The sequence below is a fragment of the Hemicordylus capensis genome, chromosome 4, assembly GCF_027244095.1.
Source record: "Hemicordylus capensis ecotype Gifberg chromosome 4, rHemCap1.1.pri, whole genome shotgun sequence".
Lineage (NCBI taxonomy): Eukaryota > Metazoa > Chordata > Lepidosauria > Squamata > Cordylidae > Hemicordylus > Hemicordylus capensis.
Genome location: NC_069660.1, coordinates 139,975,073 through 139,997,123, shown reverse-complemented (window position 1 = coordinate 139,997,123; position 22,051 = coordinate 139,975,073). Strand labels below are relative to the sequence as shown.

The window sequence follows — 22,051 nt, the reverse complement described above, 5'->3', positions numbered from 1 at the left end:
ATTGTGGGGGATCAGAATCTGAGGAGTGAGTTAGTTCTTCCTGTGCTGGATGGGGTTACACTCCCCCGGAAGGAGCAGGTGCGCAGCTTGGGAGTACTCCTGGACCCAGGCCTCACCCTGGTCTCTCAGGTGGAGGCCATGGCCAGGAGTGCTTTCTATCAGCTTCGGCTGATTCGACAGCTGCGTCCATTCCTTGGGGAGGATGACCTCAAAACAGTGGTGCACCAGCTGGTAACCTCCCGGCTTGACTATTGCAATGCGCTCTACGTGGGGCTGCCTTTGTACATAGTTCGGAAACTTCAATTAGTTCAGAATGCGGCAGCCAGATTGGTCTCTGGGGTAACCCGGAGAGACCATATTACGCCTATTTTGAAACAATTACACTGGCTGCCGATATGTTTCCGGGCAAAATACAAAGTGCTGGTGATTACCTTTAAAGCCCTGAATGGCTTAGGTCCAAGTTACCTTAGAGAGCGCCTTCTTCTGCACGATTCCCACCGCACATTAAGGTCATCTGAGGAGGTCTCCAGTTGCCACCGGCTTGTCTGGTGGCGACTCGGAGGCGGGCTTTCTCTATGGCTGCTCCGGAGCTGTGGAATGCACTCCCTGAGGAAATCCGTAATTCGAGTTCTCTGTTGGCCTTCAGGAGGGTCCTTAAAACATATTTGTTTGGCCTGGCCTTTCAGGGCTTTTAAAAAATTTTTAATTTTTAATTTGATTTAGGGTTTTTAATTACTTAACACCCCCCCCCCGGCCTTGTGCAGAGGGGAGGGAGTTTGTCCCAGCCTGTCCTGCACGAAGCCCAAGAAGGGTTCCGTTTGACCCTTTTGGTCAAGGGGCGGGGTTTCGGCCAGGATCGACCGATCCCCGCCCCATTCTCCATTCTCTCTTCAGTTGGGGCCAGGCAGTCACAGAAGAAGGAGCTCTCCCCTCCCTCCCTCCCCGGTACAGAGCGGGTCTAGTGACTGGCCGCCTGAAGGGGCCGAGTAGGAATTTTTTGCTCCCAACGCATTGGCCACTGTTGGGGTTTTTTTTGCCTACTCCGTTCTGTGTCCTGGGTGCATAGTTAGAGTTAGGTCGGCGACAATGGCAGGAACAGTGCAGGCAGGGTGGTAATTTGAGGGTTAGAACATCGGTGAGCACCCTTGGATATGTAAAAGGGGTGATTGGTTAATCGCTCCTTCGTAGCCTGTGCAGCACGGGGAGAATGATTGCCATGAACCCTGCTTCAGGACTTCTCCAACCTTTGGGCTGTGCGGTCCGGGGTGGACGAATGCCTAGAAGTATCCAGATCCTCCCTTACAGAAGGGGGGGTTGGCTTTGAAGGAATTGGGTGGGGTGTACCTGCCCATTCCCGAGCCAGGGTGTGTCGCCCAGTAGGGTGCTGGGTAGGACTTCAGAGTTCTGACCTGCTTCTATTGGCCCGCACTGTTCTCTAAGGGTGATTAATCACCTGGTGTTCCAGTCTGCCATGCCTTGTGTAATAGTTAACAAAGTTGTGGCCCTTTTCTTCCATACTAAGTCTACGTGTCTTCTTGAGCTGGGGTCTGCGGACAATGTTTAATTTTTGTTTTAAAATGTTTTTAAATTGTTAGTTGTTGTGTTATTGTTTTTAATTTGTTTTAGCTTTTCATTGTTTTATAAGTTTGTTTTAATTGTAAACCGCCCTGAGCCATTTTGGAAGAGCGGTATATAAATCAAATAAATAAATAATAAATAAATAAATAAACTCTGGTTTGAGGGAATGCAGCCTGCAGCTTCCAAATTCAGATGTAACACAAGCTGCAGTAAACTTTGTATTGGAGTGGTAAAACTCACTACAATCTGAGGGTACAAATTGGAGTTGGGAGAGTGAAACTTCAGGTCGCTCTCTGCGCGGAACCAGAGTTTTGAGGGGCTGTCCTGCATTCAGATATAATGGCCTGGCAATCCCTGGCCCCTTCAACTCTGGCTTAGTGTTATGTGCGAATGTGGCCAATAGTCTGTGTCAGGGCAACTGTGCAGGCAGGAACCATGTTTACACATAGTTGTGACACCCCTTGCTTCTGCACCTTCTGTGCCTAAACCAGTGCCCAGTCATCACACAACAGCTGCCAGTGGTTTTGTCTAGTAAATCATCTCTCCATCCACCAATGGTCATAAAACAAAATATAAACAGAGCAAACCCACAATTCCAAAATCTCATAGCCATATTACACAGCAGCCTACGGCACAACTAGATGTGAGGTGCCATTACGCAATCTGGTCATGCCACTTCCCTGTGTCTGGAGGGATTCTCATTCTCTCTCAAATTTCATTTTGGAGAAATTTCAGTTCCAGCTTACATTTAAAGGTCAACATGAGCATGGGGTGGGAGGGGAAGAGTTGAACCCTTTCCCCAGTTTATTATTTATTTATTAATCAAATTTGTACACCGCCCCAAACTTTCATCTCTGTGCAGTTAACAATAGCATAAAACAAGTTAAAACATATACAAAACTTAAAACAATTTAACAATTTAAAAATCACCCACAAATTAAAACCTTAAAATTTTAAAGAACTGAAAAGCTTGGGTGAAGAGATGGGTTTTCAAATGCTTTTAAAAAATGGTCTGAGATGGGGAGGATTGTATCTCAGTAGGGAGCGCATTCCACAGTCTCGGGGCAGCAACTGAGAAAGCCTGTCCCCTTGTGGCCACCAGCCGAGCTGGCGGCAACTGGAGACGGATCTCTCCGGACGACCTCAATGGGAGGTGGGGCTCATAATGAAGAAGACGTTCTCTTAGATACTCAGGGCCCAAGCCATTTAGGGCCTTACATTACTAGTTATTTTAGGCCCGTTAAATTAATGGGTGCTAGGAGAGTTGTGCGCTCTGGGCCCCCGCTGCCATTTCCCCTCCTGCTGCCACCAGCCTCCATGCCGCGGCTGGTCTCCCCCAGCCCGCCGGCCTCCCCTTTCCGGCTTCCCCTGCTGCCTCCTCACCCCGTCCGGCGGCGGCGGCCTCGCCCGGCTTCTTCCTCTTCCTCTGGGGGGGGTCCTCTTCCCCCCACCCGGCTTCGGCGGCTCTGCCAGGCCTCGGCCGCGGCTTCCCCGCCGCCTCGGCCGGCTTCCCCACCGCCTCGGCCGGCTTCCCCCGCCACCTCTTCCCCCCGCCCGGCTTTGGCGGCGCGGCCAGGCCTCGGCCACGGCTCCGCCGCCGCCTCTCCCCCCTGCCCGGTTCGTGGCGGCCGCTTCTCCTCCTCCAACATGGCCGCCGTGTCTCTGCGGCCGTATCTTTCTCAGACGTTCTGGGCATGCGCTCCGTGCATGCCCAGAACGGCCGAGAAAGACACGGGCGCAGAGACATGGGATCACACCTAAGCCTTTTATTATAGAGGATAACTAGCACTTTGTATTTTCCCCGGAAGTCTATTGGTTGTGCATTCCTAATGGGAATTGCTTCTCCCCAGCCCTTTTTCTTCTGGTGGGAGTTACTTCCATTTATTTATTTATTCATTTATTTATCAAATTTGTACACCGCCCCAAACTTTCGTCTCTGGGCGGTTAACAATAGTATAAAACAAGTTAAAAACACATACAAAAACTAAAAACAATTTAACAATAAACCAGAAATTAAAACCTAAAAATTTAGGAAGCTGAGAAAGCTTGGGCGAAAAGATGGGTTTTCAAGTGGTTTTTTTTTAATTGCCAGAAATGGGGAGGATCATATCTCAGCAAAGAGCGCATTCCACAATCTCAGGGCAGCTACCAAGAAGCCCCGTCTCTGTGTATCCACCAAACGAGTTGGCAGTAACAGGAGACGGACCTCCTCAGATGACCGCAGTGGGCGGTAGGGCTCGTAGTGAAGAAGACGCTCTCTTAAATACCCAGGGCCTAAGCTGTTTAGGGCTTCATAAGTTATAACTAGCACTTTGTATTTTGCCCGGTAACCTATTGGCAGCCAGTGTAGCTCCATCAGTAAAGGAGTAACATGGTGTCTCCAAGATGACCCAGAGACCAACCTGGCTGCTGCATTCTGAACCAGCTGAAGTTTCCAGACTATGTACAAAAGCAGCCCCACATAGCGCGCATTACAGAAGTCAAGTCTGGAGGTTACCAACAGATGTACCACTGTTTTGAGGTCATTGATATCGAGCATTGGGCGCAGCTGGCATATCAACCGGAGCTGATAGAAAGCACCCCTGGCCACCGCCTCAACCTGAGAAACCAGGGAGAGGTGTGAATCCAGAAATACTCCCAGATTGCAAACCTGTTCCTTTTGGGGGTGTGACCCCATCTATAACAGGTAGGTCAAAATCGTCTCTAGAGTTCTGACCCCGCACAATAGGTACCTCCATCTTATCTGGATTCAGCTTCAGTTTATTCTCCCTCATCCAGCCCATTACTGCTTCCAGGCAGGCATTTAGGGAGGATATGCCAGTTCCTGAAGAAGTTGACATGGAGAAGTAGATTTGGGTGTCATCAGCGTACTGGTAACACCAGTTACCAGTTATGAAGTTACCAGTTATGAAGCCCATAACAGTAACCAGTTATGAAGTTCCAACACAAGAAAAACAGCTGAGAAATCATTCTAGTGAGAAAACACTGACTGAGAAAAAATTCAGCCTTTCATTCTCACCTGCCCATGATGCATGTTAAATCTCCAAATTCCCTGTTCTATGGGCAGTTGGTAGTGCTCCAGTTCTAATATGCAGGTCTGCCACCATTGCATCGAGCTTGACCCTGAAATCGTAAGAACACAATATTATATTAAAAATTAGGCACCACAGACTTGAGATAACATAAATGTCTTCGTGAGCTTCCCAACCTTGTACAGCAAAGCATCCTGTCAGATTTGAGAGGGAAAGCATTCCTCTTTAAAGTGATTAACTTTGGCCAACTTCCAAACACACTTTGCATTCAGATATATCTATTTATAAAAGTGGAGAGTTTAAAAATACACACATTAAAACAGTGAAACCAGATAGAAAAGGGAAGAGAAAAACATGAAAGGAATCATTATGGACACTTGGTTAAATCCAAAGCACCGTATCTTTTGCAGATGTTAAATGGCACAGTTGCACTGAATTTAGTGAGTTATGTGGATTTACACCAGCTGATATCTGGTCTAAGGGGCTTACTGGATGCATTTGTTCAGAAAGTTTCAGCTTCAAAATGCATTCCAATATTTTAAAAATACTATATCATTTCATACGCTACCCTTCACAGCGTGCACCTCTCTCTCTCTCTTTTTTAATTGCAAAATGACATTGCTGGAGCCATAATTGTAGCAGACAGCTTTGAAGTTCAGCAGTAATTTATCCGAAGGTTTGAAAAGCAACTTTGGAAGAGGGGACAACATCTGGTAAATATGTTTGCCCCTTTATATGAAGCAAAATTAAAACCATCCAGCTCTCAGAAAGGCGTATGCTTCCATTAGGACTGTTGTGAATGATTAGAAAGTATTTGAAACTTATTTTCCCCCTGCTAACCACAATATTCTTCTCAGTTCACAGCTTCCTACCATTTTTGGATTCAAGAAGTTTGTTATATATGTGCACAGAGGGAGAGGGGGAGATGACTGACTGATTAATTCACTCACCTCTTCAGAGATATCAACATTGTTAGGGTACTTGTGAGCCACCTAATGGCACAGTGTGGAAATGACTTGACCAGCAAGTCAGAGGTTGCCAGTTTGAATCTCATGTTTCCCAGACTATGGGAAACCCCTATATTGGGCAGCCGTGAAATAGGAAGATGCTGAAAGGCATCATCTCATACTATGCGGGAGATGACAATGGTAAACCCCACTTGTATCCTACCACAGACAACTACAGGGCTCTGTGGTCACCAGGAGTCGACACCGACTCGACACACTTTACCTTTAGGGTACTTGCTCACAAACATGGAATTTGTTTCAAGGCATCCTAATTTCTAGATAAATCAGGGCATTGGTATGTCTCTCCCCAAAAACAGAGGGAACAAGGTATACCTCAAAATGGCTATGGATAGATAGCACAGATAGCTGAATTCGTTGTATTTTAACACACAGTTTTACCTCATACATGAGATTTACCTCACAATAAAGGCCAGCACACTAGCACAGAGCGAGCCAAGTCCAGTAGCAGCCAGGAGCATGCACTTGTCCTTGCAGAATGCAAATTAATGTACGTGTGCACACACATGTGACTGTGTATAAGTAAATGACAACATGGAGGCAAGTTTCAAATTACTGAGGTAAGCTTTTGCCTTACACTGGACAAATTAGATGAAACACTGAAGGGTTCTAATACGATCATAATTCTCATGAAATATGTGTAAAAAGCAGCCACCAGCACGCAGGGGAGGGGGTCAGATTGAGGCACGGTGCTGGGGAAGAAGAGTTAAATCTTTCCTTGATGCTGTTTTCCTAATGAAAATGTCTCCCACAGTTGGTATTTGCCCCACAGGGAAGACATAATCATACTTGTACATTTTTGCTAAGAAAGCAAATAGCAACTTCTAGAGTGGGGTTAGGAATGTGCAAACTGGTTCGTCATAGAGTTGGCTCAATGTCTAACCAGCCTGCTCAAAGGTGTTCAGCTCAAACCAGCTCAGAGCACACTGGTAAAGGGGAATCTGGTAAGGATTCCCCTTTACTAGTAAAGGAGGGGACCAGAGCGCTTTAAATAAAAAGAGTTTGGGAGGAAAGTAACATTTTACCTCAAATTTGACACTGGCAATGGTGACAGCAGATGCGGAGGTGGTTGAGGGTGGCGGTGGGGGGTTACGTCTGCATGTGCATGGAGGTTAAAAAAAAAAAGGCCTCCATTTTTTTTAACTTCTGTGCACACACAGAGGCCCAAACTGGGCCCAAACCCAACCTGCCCGCTCCAGCGGGGAAGGAGTGGGGGAGCATCTGCTGCAACCGCCAGCAAATTTGAGGTAAAAATTTACCTTCCTCCTGCCCCCAGACCTTTTTATTTAAGCCCCCTGGTCTCTCCTTGCCTTGTAAAGGGAAATCCTTACCTGATTCCCCTTTACCAGTATGGCCTTAATCCCCCCAAAGTGGTCTTGAATTCAAGCCCAACCAGGACTTGTTTGGGTGCACACAAAACTGGACTGGACTTGGTTCGTCTCAAATCCTGTGACTTGAACTGAACCAGGTTTTCCGGTTTTGTGCACATCCCTAGGTGGGAAAGGGAACGGTATGTTGGGGGTAGGGTTAACCCTGGAACCCACCCACCCCCACACACATACCCCAACAGCTGCTTTGTACAAAAATTTAAGGAGCGTGGAAATCCAGTTAGAGATTTCCATCAAATTTGGCCTGGAACAGTTACATTTCAGTTCAATGATGAGCCAAAGTGATAGTTCTAGAAATACCGTGATTCATGAATGAAGGTCATTCTCAGGAACATAATTAATATTTTTTTCCCTGTATGATTGATACATACACATTCCAGGACACATGGACACTAAACTTACAATCTTCTGACTGTGAGTGGAGCCGGACACATGGTAGCAAGCATGAATTGTCCCCTTTGCTAAGCAGGACCCACCCTGGTTTGCATTTGGAAGTGAGATGCTAGCATTGTAAGATATTCCCCTTAGGGAGCTGCTCTGGGAAGAACATCTGCATGTTTGCATGCAGAAAGTCCCAGATTCCCCCCTGGCATCTCCAAGATAGGATTGAGAAAGACACCTGCTTGAAACCTTGGAAAAGTTGCTGCCAGTCTGTGAAGATAATAGTGAGCTAGATGGACCCCTTGTCTGATTCAGTATAAGGCAGTTTCCTGTGTATCCCCTTAAACAGGGGACAGACCTGCTTTTTTTGTGAATGACTGTACATATGTTCAAGTGAATGTGCGTTAAGGCCCCTATGCTTACTTCCAAGTAAACATGCATAGGTTGCATTGAAAAGGTGCTAATCATTGTAAAAGGCTATCATTATTTGCTTCTGGTGGCAGGGGGGAATTTAACTCAGGGAGTTGGTGCTGGGCACAATGGTTATATCCTCCCTTCTCCCATGCCACGTCCTTGATCCAAATTTTAAGCCCATTAACACTGGAACATCCAGGCACAGAGCTCCCACCTAACAAGCAGCCCTAACACACTATAACCAAAACAATACAAATATAAATCAAAATAAATAGCCTTAAAAATAGTATGCCTTTAACTTGCTGTGCTATGTGAACCAATGGCGGCGGGGAACATGCACTTTAAAAAAATAATAAATTAATAACAACTCGCATCACTACAGATTAAAAACATTTATTTGGAGTGGGGTTTTTTTAAAAAAAATGTTTGTATTCCTTTGGAAATGAAAGATGGTATACAAACTTGGAAAGTCAATAAATAAATAAAATTGTCCTTTTCACCAATTAATCAGCTAAAGTTTTGGTTAAACTTCCAAGTAAAGCTTGCATCTGTATATCTATACCTATGTTGTATACAGACAGACATAGACATGCACACTCACTCACTTTCCGTTTGCAAGATAATGGAAAATTCCTCAAAGTAGGTGTGCTTTGTAAGAGGAGATAACTATGGAAATTCTTGCTTCTTTGATGAAGCAAAGTTGAAAAACAGCTAAGAGGTATAAGGAAGCATTTGCACTGCATACACAAAAGTAACAAGCAAGCAACCATGTTGATTTATTTCCATCAGCATCCAGATGTAATGGCTCAAGAGGTTAATATTGACCAAGGTTATGCTAAATGCCCATCAAACCACAGACCAGATCCCATATTTCTTTTGAAGCCGGGTAATTGAAAACTGCATGTGTGCTGTGCTACCTTTTTGAAGGCTAACCTTGCTTCCCTTGCGCATTCTTTGTAATGTTGCGACTCTCCCAGCAACTCGCAGACTCAGCCGCATCATAAGCATTCTCGCTTCAACATGAAAAATGTCTTTCAAGTACTCCCCTAATAGAGAGAGAAGTTAAAAACCCTTTCATGCTTAAAAACACCCCTTTCAACACAGGGGAAAAGATTTACGCACATGTGCCATGTTTTTAACAAGCACATAAAGAAAGACATTTAAGATAATCTCATTCACAAAATTAAAGCATTTCTCACATGTTATTTATGAAATTGTCTATTCAAGAATAAGTCAGGGATTTACTTTCCCCTACTAAATAAACCCAACCAGATACAAAGCCTGTAACAGTGAGAGGGACGGTCAGGGTTTCCACAATGCACCCCTGTTTTCATGGGTCCTGTAATACTTTCATTAAAATAAAATGTTGCAGGCAATACAGTTTGTCATGTGGAGGGCTCAGGCTAATTTTTTCTTTCGTTCAAGAAAAGAATAGTCTGATCATGGAATTCACGAAGAGCTTTTTTATTTTTTATTTTTTAAAAATCTGTTTAATGCTGTTGATGCTTGCTCTATGAAACAGTAATGCATTAAAGACTGTAGTTCAAATTTGGAAGCTGTGATAGTTGATTTAAAGCCACTTCATATGACATTATTTGACATGTCATCCCAAGCACTTTATTTTAAAATTTATTTTTTAGAATTTTTTTTAATTGATTGTTTAGAATATTTTTGTATTTGTTGCTGTAGACTGATCTGTTAAATTACTGTTGCAGTCTGGGGACCACCTGGTGTGCATGAGGCCTGGTCTAATGCTGCTCCAGTAACATCTGTAAAGAGCTACCACACAGGATGAGAGAATGATGAGGATCCTCCTTCCCACATCACTGTTGTCAGGCGTCAGGGTCAGGGAAGTGTGGTGATAGCTTAAGAAATAAACCACATCAGTTGTCCAATCCACACCCAAGTAGTGATCTCTGGAAGTTATCTGGTCACCGTGAACATAAACATGTTAGCAGCACTGTCAACATTACAGTGTCATCTCATGATAGGAAGAGGGGGGAAATCATGTAAGGAAGTTTTAAATTTGCCAGTTTTCTTTTACTTGAACAATGAAGATTGGGTTGTTTTTTGAAAACTAGCATTTAAACTGAGCTGAGTTCATGCAGATTAGGGAAGGAGGAACACCCAAATGGTTAAGCAGTCTTAATACTTAGTCATGAGAATCCTCCTACAAGAAGGACATTTTAATGTAGAGCACACCTGCCCAATGGCCACTGTCAGTAAAATATCACTGCAGCACCAGCTGCCAGAAAAATTCCAGCTAAAAAACGTGGGCCTCTCAGCCATCAAACGGCATAACACCCCAAATAGAAACAAGACACACATATCCAGTCCATGGCCTGCACGCTGTAGGCTCATCCAGAGCTAAGCACAGGCAAAGGATAGAGAGGAAACAATATTGCTGTCTGATGTCTTGAGACTAAAAGAGTCTGTTTTATGGCTGAATTGAGCATACAGCCATTTGCTACAAAGCAAGCCCCCTAGTGAAAATGGGAAGCATCTATTCAGTTTCCTTTCATCAGCTACTTGATAACATGCCCTGGGGGTCAATCAACACTGGGTATACCCTGGGTATACAGAAGTATGTATTTGTTGTACAGTGAATGAAAAATTGAACCGAATCAGATTCACTGGATTTTCTTTTCATATGCTATGAAACAAATGGCAGGAAACTCTAAATGAACATATGAACTGTTTGTTCATTTGGGTTCTTCACTCCTTTATGTAATTATCCTAGAATTAGGATAAGTGTTAAGTATTTGATCGTTAGAACAGAAGATGCATAGTTGGAGCCAGCGTGGTGTAGTGGTTAGAGTGCTGGACTAGGACCGGGGAGACCCGAGTTCAAATCCCCATTCAGCCATGAGACTTGCTGGGTGACTCTGGGCCAGTCACTTCTCTCTCAGCCTAACCTACTTCACAGGGTTGTTGTGAGGAGAAAGTTAAGTATGTAGTACACCGCTCTGGGCTCCTTGGAGTAAGAGCAGGATATAAATGTAAAATAATAGTAATAATAATAATAATAATAATAGTTGCCTGTATGTGTTTCTGTGAGACTTACTTATCCTTCTATTCTCACTCAGGGGCAAAGAGAGATTGTAAGTGCAACATACAGGTCAGGGACATGAGGGCATTAAGTGGTTAAGCATTTAACCCCCAAATAATAGGATCACAGTCTTAGATTAAAACAAAAGCCTTGTAGTCCAGTGCCCTATAGCATAGTGGGGCTGTCTGCCAACTTGTCCAAAGCAGTTCACTTCCAACATACCACAAGGTGCTTGCACAGCAAATATCTCAGTTTGGCTTAAGGAAGAAAGGTTAGGGGCTCTGAGGCTAGAACCAGAAACCTAATGTTAGGAGGCAAGGATCTGCTTTAGTGTGTTACTTGGGATTGTGTGCTCAGGCCTCAGGCCTCAGGCAAACCTTCTTCAGGCAAAGACAGGAATAGGGCTATGCCCCTATGAGGCAGGCAGCATGAAGCCCCTCGACTGGGAAGACCTGACATCACAGGAACCTTCCCTTCCCTGGTCAGCAGAGCAGTATCTTCTCCTTGCTGGACATCAGGCTTCAACTCCTGGCACCAGCTATTCACCTGAGCTGGAGGACACACACATACCCTGTCTAGTTTCTGGTACAATCACCCACAGCGCTGGCACCAACATTGTACCAAGACATATGCTGCAGAGGAAGGAGGTCACTTGGCTTCTTACCCTGCCCTGCCAGATTCTTCTACACCTTATCCCTGCCCCTCTTGGCTTCCCTGGCTCCACAATCCTGACTCTGCCCCCCTGGCCCCACCCAAGGACTCTCAATATCTTGGAATTCAAAAGCTGGCAGGTCTACATACTGGCCGCTATATGGAGAAGAAACATGGAAGCTAATTCATTTTACCATTGGAAGTGCAAACAGGTATTTAAGTTTAAAGTATAAATGGGAGGACCCTCTTATGTTCACTTTGAACTGGCTTGGAAATTATCCAATCTCCGACCACCACCACCCCCCAAAAAACCCCCAATTTAAGCCTTACTAAATGACTAATCTGCCAGCCTCCACATTCCCCAAGCATGCTCCCTACTAACCTCTACTCCAAAACAACAATCGTCCCTGAAGTAGCAGTGGAATGACCAGCAGCAGTAGCAGCAGTCACATAGTGGGTAGGGAGCAGGTTTCCCCCCTCCTATTCCCACATCCTCATTGACCTGGACACGCTACAGAGCAGTATGCCAGAAGAAGCAGTGCTGGGCATTTCCCCCCCTCTTCACCCCCTTTGTCATCAATTGCAGGAACCCTTAGAAAGACTACAAGTCCCAAGGATCACTACCGATTTCCCATAATCCTCGATGTGTTAAGGAGCAGTGCACTGGGATGACAAAGGTGAGGAAATATAGAAAAAATAACCTCCAGGACTCTGCTGCTTCTGCTTTTTCTGGCATGCTGCATGGCAATAGGGGGGAGAAGAGGGAAGGAACCTACCCCTCCCCACTTTGTCACTCCTGCTGGTCCCAAGAACAAGTGTTGTTTGTGGGGGTACGTTTTGGCGGGGAGGATGCTTGGAGGAATGCTTGGAGTATAGGGACATGGCAGGGTTGAGGAACAGGTGTGGTGAAAAGAGAAGAATATCAGGATTTGAAAAGCTTGCCTATTCTTTAAGATGTTCATTTTAAAATTATTTCCCAAGTCTGTGCTTGAAGAGGTTCATCAGCATCCCTAGTTTAGACCCAAGACATGCTTCATCTTTCTGTGCCATGTTTATTCTTCCACCTTAAAGATATATCATTTTCTCTCTTTCTTTTTGTCATGTGCACTCAAGAATACATTCCAGGAAGATTTGGACATGAGGAATCTGTGGGATATGCTGCTTTTCCTCTGGAGGGTAGTAGCCATGAAAGTGTTACTGTATCAATGTTTGTCCGAACACGCAAACCTTCTGGCTTGTTATTTTTTCTGGAAAAAAGTGCATCCCTATATCTAAAGGTCCAGTTGGAAAATGGGAAACTCATGATGTCAGATCAAAATTCCAACAAAATCCTAGGAACACAGACTGTGAATGATGGAAATTTCTATTTAATATCTGTAAAAACAGATGCAAACAAGACTGAATTATTCCAGTCATCTCAAAATCTGGGTTACATTTCTACTCCAGCAATAAACATCCAGAGTGGGGATATTCTCTATATTGGAGGATTACCAGATGAACAAGAAACCAATGTAAATGGTGGATATTTCAAAGGCTGTATCCAAGATTTAAGACTGAGCAACCAACCACTGGAATTCTTCCCTGTCACTCCTTCATCGAATTCTGTCATCAGCAACAGAACGCTGATCAACATCGCCCCAGGCTGCACTGGAGACAACCTCTGCAAGGTAAGGATGCTGTTTCTCAAAGTGCCGTTTCCATGTTTGCAACAAGGGCTTCCCTTTTGAACCACAAGTGCTCCAAAACAGCATGTGACAGTAAGAATATCTTATTCTGAAAGTATATATCTAAAACAGGCAGGTAAGATCAGATTTTGCCAAGCAGCCTTGCAATTTGTGGGCGCCGATACCACAAAACATCTGGGGGGCTGGAAACAGCCCCTAAATGGCAAGGTAATGATAACCAGCTAGGAAACCTGCTATTCATTAAGGGCAACTTGAACTCGCTGTACTTTTCAAACCAAAATATTCTCATAATTACTGTAAAACCAGACTTTCAGAACAGGCTAATCATATGGCATGCTATGTACATCGGATCTGGCAATGAGACCCATAAAATTTTAAAGAATAGAGGAATGTTAGATTACCGCACAAAGGCAGACTCTGTGTGGACTGAATCTACAATAAATCATATGGTCTTCCCCATATTCCTTACTTTACCCAGTATAAAAGTAATAGATTTATTTTTTTAAATCCTTTATGGATTGCATATAAATGATTGTATCAGGTTTTTGAAACATGTTATGGGTTGCACTGTGTGTAAAACATTTAATTATTTAAATTACTATTTATTATTTTTAAAGTTTTCAATGATAATCATGTCACACTCCTCTTCACTTGCTCTGATTTCACTTTTAAAAGATACTATCATACCTTATGAAAATACTTTGGCATTTTAGTTTCTTTTGGTACTCATGTTCACTTCTCCTAGCCTATGTAGCCTCAAGGAAGTATACCAGCTCCACTTATAAGATGCCCCGGGCCCCTCTTCCATTATATGCCTACAGCTGCTCTGAGAAATTTGAGCTTGTTCATACATGAAAGCACATCACTTATGACTTGATGACTCACAAGTGAATGTACGAATGGGTTCCATCCAAAGGTATGATGATACAAAAGTGCTGTCTGTGATGTTTGATCTGTGATGGCTCAATCACACATGAAACTCACCACTTACACTTGAAATAGTCCTCAGTGATAAATAATGGAGAGGGGAAAAAGACTAGCTAGGATCATATGAATAGGAACTGAGATAATAATTTGCAGTCTTCACTCGCAGTCCTACTCCTAATGCTTGCACTGTCTCAACCAGACTAAGATCATTAACAACAAGCCTCCTTTCCCTTTGTATTGGGCCCTGCTTCCTCTAAATCCACCTCCTCTAGCTTTACTGCTTTGCCTCTTAAAACTGCTGGTTGGTTGAAACAGCCAGACTACTGGCCCATACCATAACACAAAGCAAAAAGAAAAAAGAAAAAGAAAGCCAAGAAACATCTACAAAATACCAGCAAAAAGAGAGAACACCTCTGAAGATGCTTGTACATTTTGATACCATCTATTTTATTGAAAGCCCAGTGTATTTCAGCCAAAAAGGCCGTCTTTGTTTGCTTCAAGTAAGAAAGGAGTATTTTTCACAGAAATCTCTAGTAGGATTGTCAAACAATATACTTGCCCCTGAAGCGGGCCTTTTTGGCTGAAACACATTGGGCTTTCAATAAAATAAACAGCAGATATTTACAAGCATCTTGAGATACGTTCTCTCTTTTTGTTGCCATTCCATTACCAACAAGATCAACCTTTGTTATGTTGTTAGTTTATACATGCTTAATATTCCTTAGCTGGAATAATCGTGCCTCTATTGAACATTTTCTATAAGGGATTTTTATAAAGGACTATTTCTGGGTAACACTGATCCAATCTACAGTTAGCAAGTTTAAAACAAAACTGCTCTGCAGGGGAAATGTCTGGAGGACGCTTTAGGACCAGATCCATTCTACAGACTGCCCGCTGGCCATTCCTGATCTATAGTGTAGTAGTAGCAATCTCACAGGAAAATAACAGGCAGCATCCCGACTAGTTAGACATGACTAAGCCAATTGAAACAAATGAGACAATGGCTGATTCGGACATTTTAAAAGCACTGCTGTAACCATATACAGAAGTGCAAATAGATCAGAAGTCCTAACCTTGACTCATCAGCTCCCCCACTGCTCATGCTTAGAACTGAATTTGTCTGCATAAGGAATTGGTAGGTGCTTCCAGGATTACGAGGCTGGGGCGATCCAGCTGCACAAATCCTGAGGAAATGGGACTTGGAGAGGTCATTCTCATGACCATTTGTCCCAGGGCCAGGGAGGGCTGGGGGAAGGCAGGATCAGTCCTACATTCCCCCATATGACTGCTGCTGTTGCCCTGCTCGCCACACCACACTCCCACACAATCGCTGCAGCAGCAAGCAGCGTAGTGAGAGAGATGCCGGGAGGAAGACACCCAGCCTTCAGCAATCTCACAATGCAATGCATGGCTCACGTAGTGTATTGTGGGAATCCCTGAGGCCGAGTCATTCCTCCCCCTGGTCTATATGTTCAAAATGGCTGCCAGCAACCCAGGAGGAGTTGCCAGCAGCCCAATCATCCACACCAGCAGGGTGTGAGGTATGAGGGCACACACATGCTCTCTTACCTCACTTTTAGCCCAGGTACCAAACCTGGGCTACCTAGTAGATGAGTGCCAGGATTGGGACTGATCAAGGTGCTTCTCACAAGTAGCTCTACCTGGGCTAGGGCAGCCCTACCTGGGTAGAGCTGGACGTGAGAACAACCTTAGTCTTTGCTGCCTGTTTGTAAAAATGTTTTTAATTCCTATTTGATATCTTCCAGCAAAGGTTTTTCTTTAGACCCTGCTTTCATCCTTTTCATCTCATCTCCCATCAATCATCTCTTTTTTAATCTGTTGGTATCCCTAAAGGTCAGTCACATGATCTGTTTAAGAACGCAAGAAATGTAAGTTATCGTCTAGTATGTCAAGATAATAATGTGATAACATCGTAGTCCTAGATCTGGAAAAATAAAAAGACTATCATCCAATATCTTTCTACAAGACAGGAATAGCACCCCACCGCATCCTGATCAATACAGGCCACACTGTTTACAACAGGGTTGCTCAACTTCAGCCCTTCAGCTGTTTTTGGACTACAACTCCCATAATCCCCAGCTACAGGGGCCAATAGCCACGGATTGTGGGAGCTGTGGGCTAACATCTGCAGGAGGGCTGAAGTTGAGCAGCCCTGGCTTACCATCATAAAAGACTGGGCCCTTACAGATAAGTGTTTTGCAAAGCAAATAGCTCCAGATTATAGTTGTAATATAAAGCATCCAGTTACTCAGGTACTACTTGTAATTAACCCATGAGAAATATGCTATATTAATCACCCCCATATTCCTGCTTCACCTCTACCATCAGCAGATTTCCCAGACAAGCGAAACTTTATTGGCCACCAATCCAGCTAAAAGCCCATTAAAATCAGTGAAACACAATATTTTTCCTTGTTAGTAAATATGAAGATACTTGCTCACCTCTGTCTTCTCTGTTTAGTCCTACCCCTGCCAAAATGACGGTGTTTGCTATTCGATCTGGGATGACTTCACTTGCAGCTGTCCACCAAATACAGCTGGGAAAGCTTGTGAGGAAGTGAAATGGTGCGAACTGAGTCCATGCCCCCATGGAACCCAATGCCAGGTGGTACATCAAGGATTTGAATGCAAGTATTTGTCCATAATTCCTGTTACCTTTGGTGAATGAAAACAATTCCATGTCAGTTTTCACAAGTGTTTCAGATGAAACTGAATGTTCGAGGTCCTCGTGATGAGCTTGGGTGTCTGTTTACTTCATATTAATGTTGATAATATAATGTTGATAGAAAAATGTAATCCCTGCTATCAAATACAATTCAAAGGGCAAATGAATTTCACTAAATGTGAGCTTTTGAGCAATCGCATGCATTTAACATAACATAAAGGGGGAAAGACCCAAGTATATTGCTTGCGTGTTTGTTTATTCCAGACATTTATTTGCTGTCTTTCAAATAATTTTTTCCAAGGTGGTTTATAACTTAAAAAAAAAAGAATCACAGCAGCTAAAGCCAGCAGATAACACCATAGGTGCTAAGTGCGTTCCTCTAGACAGCAAATTCCACAAATGGGGCGTCACAGTTGATTAGTCCTCTTTCTGGTCACCATGATTATTCCAATATCTAATAAACAGACTCAGACTCACACATCACGCCAAACTTTGAGTCTGGCACAACTGCCAGAGCCCTGGGAACACATGCACACCCAACTTCTGGTGTTGCCAACTTGGGGTATGTGGTCTGAGCCCACCAATTTCAGCATATATTCTACCCTATTTACAGTCCAGAACTCAACATCTACGGAGATCTGAAATGAGAGACAGATGTTGCTTTCCAGATCGTAAGTAGGGTAGAATATACCGACAGGTTCGGATAACACACCCAGTGTTGGCATATCCTTCCCGACACCTAAGACAGATGCATGTGTGTCCTTTGGACTATGGTGCTGTTCAGCATGATGTGTGAAGCCACCCATATTCCCACAAATGTATCTACAGGTGTTTCATCAAGTGGTTTTTAAAAAGAAAATAATCACATAAAAGTTTTGCCAACAAAGCTATATCCCATATTCTCCCATACCAACCACAAGTTGAAAGGAACATGGGTTCCATTTAATTAGTCTACAAATCCCCACTGCTGTGAGGAGACAAGTTACCTTTGGATGTTTTAATATTTGCTAATCACTTTAGGTGTCTTATTAAGTCTCCTCTTAACTTGTTAAGGAAAAAAAAAGGTGGGCCAAAACCAGAGAAAATCTGATTCCTACTTGGAAAGGGAAACTACTTCTAATTGTGTTATAGCTGTGGTGGGCATGTTTTGACTAGTGGCTGGGACATAATCTACATACTTTGCATTGGTTGTAGTTTCTCAATAGTTTTAAAAATGTTTCCCAAAGTTTCTGGGATGATATGTATCCTGAAACAAATACAAAATACCAGCTTACATGCTCAGTCCCCACAGCATAGCCGCATGATTTAAAGATTTTTTTTTAAGCCCTTCAATAAATTGAGGGTTCTCCCCCTCCCCAGTCCTGCAGTGGATGCCTGGTATATATTTTAATGACAGCAACAGGCTTTTGGTACTACTGCCACATGGCTAAGACTCCTTTTAATCTTCATTATGTTTGGCTGGTTATGCTGCATCTGAGGCTTGTACACCCCCATTTTGCATCTGTTTTCTCCCCAAGAGAAACTGGGATGTTACAAGGGATAACAAAGAGAGACACCTGATTCAAACATTTGACATCAGTGGCCAATATTGTTTCATGTTGTACTATTTATTGGTTTATTTATTTATTTAGCATATTTGTACACCACCCAAAATGCAAGTCTCTGGGCAGTTTACAACAAAACAGGGCATTCAGGGGTGGAGCCACCATTGGGCAAACGGGTTCAAAGAACCTGGGCCACTGCCAATCAGGGGCCACGAGTGCGGCCCCAGACAGGCCCCCCCCCACATCTGACATCCAACGTGGGGTGGAGGTGCTGGTTTAGCTCCCAAGTGGGGCCGCGTGGTCCTGTTTGGGAATTAAATGGCCGGCACTGCGTTTGCAGCGCGGCCAGGAGCAGCTCTTCCCTGCTTTTAAGGCAGGGAAGAGCCACTCCTGGCCGCACTGCAAATGCAGCGCCGACCTGGCCCTAACTCCCAAACAGAGCTGCGCGGCTCCATTCGGGAGCCAGACCACGCCCCCCGCATCTGGCATCTGATGCGGGGGCATGGCTAGCCACTGAGGACGTCACAGTGAAACTGTGAATGGCTCATTAAATCAGTGGAATTATTACTAACCAAACAATCTTCTTTTCCAAGACTCAGAAAGTAATAGAGCTACTATGCCACGTACTGTTAAAATTCCATACAGAATATTAGCCCTTTAAAAGCAATGCAAGCTCTGGAATTTACTTCAGGATGATTGCATCCCATAACCCAGATATAACACACATGGTAAAATCTGCACTCGATCATTCTACATAGTGGACGGAAATGCTCGTTTCTGTTTGCACTGCAGCAGCAGTGGGATGAGAGCTCTATTTCCAAGTGCACTATGTAGCTCTGATGGCAGTCCTATCCGCCAGTTTGTATCTGATCCTTACCTCCATCTGTTGGGTGCTCTCTAGTGTGTGTGTGAGTGTGGTGCGGTGATGGGGGGGTGGGGGAGAAAGTACCTTACTCTTCAGGTATTATTTGTATCTAGTTGTCAAGGCTCTAAAATCAGCCACTGCTTTTCTCAGGGCCAGGATGACCCTTATTTTACAGTGCAATAAGATAAGAAGGTTAATCCTAGACTGTCCTTAGCTGTCCCCTGCTCCTCTTCTATCTCTTCCTGCCAAGGCCTTCCAGACAAGATACATTTGAATGCTAATCACTTTCAGGTTTCTTTAAGTGAATCATGTGGCACGTTTTAAAGTCTTGTAATCACAATGGCCATTAGAAGGTCAGAGCTTTTAGGATAGTAACAAATAGTGCATATAACTGTCAGTATGCCAGGTGGTTTAACAAATGAATGGTCACTTAGAGTAAGAAGAACAGCAAAGCTTCTTAGTACAAAGAAAACAGAAGGTGGTCTGCATAAAGTGTTTGAAGGAGCACTCCCCACCACCCGTATGTCTCCACGCACACTCCCAGAGCCTTAAAATAATCTGTGTAGGCCTTCTTTAAGAAGCCACCTAATGGCATAGTGGGGAAATGATTTGACTAGCAAGCCAGAGGTTGGCGGTTTGGATCCCTGCTGGTATGGTTCCCCAGACTATGGGAAACACCTATGTCGGGTAACAGTGATGAAGGAAGATGCTGAAAGGCATCATCTCATACTATGCGGGAGATGGCAATGGAAAACCCCTCCTGTATTCTACCAAAGACAACCACAGGGCTCTGTGGTCGCCATGAGTCAAAACCGACTCGACGACATACTTTACCTTTAGGGTACTTGCTCACAAACATGGAATTTGTTTCAAGACATCCTAATTTCTAGATAAATCAGGGCATTGGTATGTCTCTCCCAAAAACAGAGGGAACAAGGTATACCTCAAAATGGCTATGGATAGATAGCACAGATAGCTGAATTCATTGTATTTTAACACACAGTTTTACCTCATACATGAGATTTACCTCACAATAAAGGCCAGCACACTAGCACAGAGCGAGCCAAGTCCAGTAGCATGCACTTGTCCTTGCAGAATGCAAATTAATGTATGCGTGTAATGTACGTAAATTAATGCAAATTAATGTACACCGACTCGACAGCACACTTTACCTTTAAGCCCTCTTTAAGGTGCAACAAAAGAATATCCAGACTAGGGCGTTTTTGGTGATAGCACCCTTATTAAGGAAAAGGAAGACCTGTGTGGCCAATTCCTTTTTGTGCTTTAGCTGAGCTCTTGTTTTTTCAAGTGATCACTGGGAGACTGGTGTTTAAATATTTAGTGCTTTATGATTGCTGATTGAATCTGCTTAGCTTTACCAGGCTTGTTTGTATGTTATTCTATTTGCAAGCTGCTGTAAATGGGTATGTTTACTATCTAATTCCTAAGTATTTAGTTAGGGGGAAAATGGAGAAATGCATAAGGAGCACACATACAAACGAATAGGATGTGTTTAATTTGAAAAGAAAAAAGCATTGGCTTATATTTCTCATGGAACCTTTACAATAGATGCGACTTTTCACCTACCATGTTATATGAACTTATGTACACTCGTCATCAGATATACACCTGTGTGTTTTATTGTTTTTGCACTGGAACTGGTTCCATACTGTAATTCTCAGTTATATTGTGAACTGCTATTTTAGTGCTATTTAGTGAATGAGTTTCAACCATCCGAGCACTTTGGCATGACTACTTGTCTGCCAAGGAACATCTCTGCCACAAGAGGCAGAGGTGCAGTTTTGGAGCCTGGACCTAAAGGCCCTTGGAGCCCCCGCCCCCCACTGGAGGTCCCCCTTCCATTGCAAGTTAAGCATCACCCCCCTACGCACGCACGCGTGTGCGCGCGCACACACACAGTGACAAAGACAGTATTCTTAACATGTTGGGTATATTTATGCAAATATGCAGTAGCAGAAACATTTCAACACGTTAACTTAGCATACTGTATTCCCATCCCACATTTTTCTGTCCCCACTCTAAAGCACCTGGCACAGGTCATAATCACACTCGGCTACCCAGCGTAGTGCAGGCCAGCAGCAACCATGTGACCTGGGACAGTCTAAAGAGGATTTGGGGGGGCTCCAGGGGGTAATGGCTCAGCAGGGAAATGACTTGCCTAGGGAGCAAGAGGTTGCCGGTTTGAATCCCCGCTGGTATTTTTCCTAGACTATGGGAAACACCTATATTGGGCAGCAGCGATATAGGAAGATGCTGAATGGCATCATCTCATACTGTGCAGGAGGAGGCAATGGTAAACCCGTCCTGTATTCTACCAAAGAAAAACACAGGGCTCTATGAGTGCCAGGAGTCGACACTGACTCGGCAGCACACTTTACCTTTAGTGGGTGTGGAGGCCCTAGACTTTGGCCCCGAAGTTCAGGGGTAAGAGCACCACTGACAGGAGGACTCCTGTTTGTTGAAGAAGAAGGATCGGGGACCTCTTCTAGGATGCACCATCAGTTCATGCAGATTGTATTAGGCCTGATGTGTATTAGGCCTGATTATTGCTCTACAGGCATTGAGAACAGTGGCACTCCTACCTCTGGACTTCAGGGCCAAAGTCCAGGGCCTCCACAGGGCCCCCCAAATCCCCTTTAGTCCTGGTTGGTGTGGTCACCGCTGGCCCGTACTGCGCTGGGCAGACGAGTGTGACTATGAACTGTGCTGGGTGCTTTAGGAAAAAAATATGTGGGATGAGAATATGCTATAAGTTGCAGGTTGAAATGTTTCTGCTAATGCATCTTTGCAGAAATATACCTGTTTT

The 22,051-nt window shown here is 44.1% G+C and overlaps 1 protein-coding gene across 6 annotated transcripts in view; it reads left to right on the top strand.

Moving 5' to 3' along the window:
* Window positions 1-22,051, top strand: part of CRB1 (crumbs cell polarity complex component 1) — a 196,531-nt gene that overhangs the window by 125,550 nt on the left and 48,930 nt on the right. For 5 of the 6 annotated variants that reach the window (XR_008306783.1, XM_053248737.1, XM_053248736.1 and 2 more), the window contains 2 exons: window positions 12,632-13,185; window positions 16,612-16,777. Coding sequence is in view for 5 of the 6 variants with exons in the window: in XM_053248737.1 (XP_053104712.1) it covers window positions 12,632-13,185; window positions 16,612-16,777 (720 nt within the window). In the remaining variant the exon portion in view is untranslated. The remainder of the gene's footprint in view (window positions 1-12,631; window positions 13,186-16,611; window positions 16,778-22,051) is intronic. The other variant, XM_053248739.1, reaches the window with a different exon arrangement.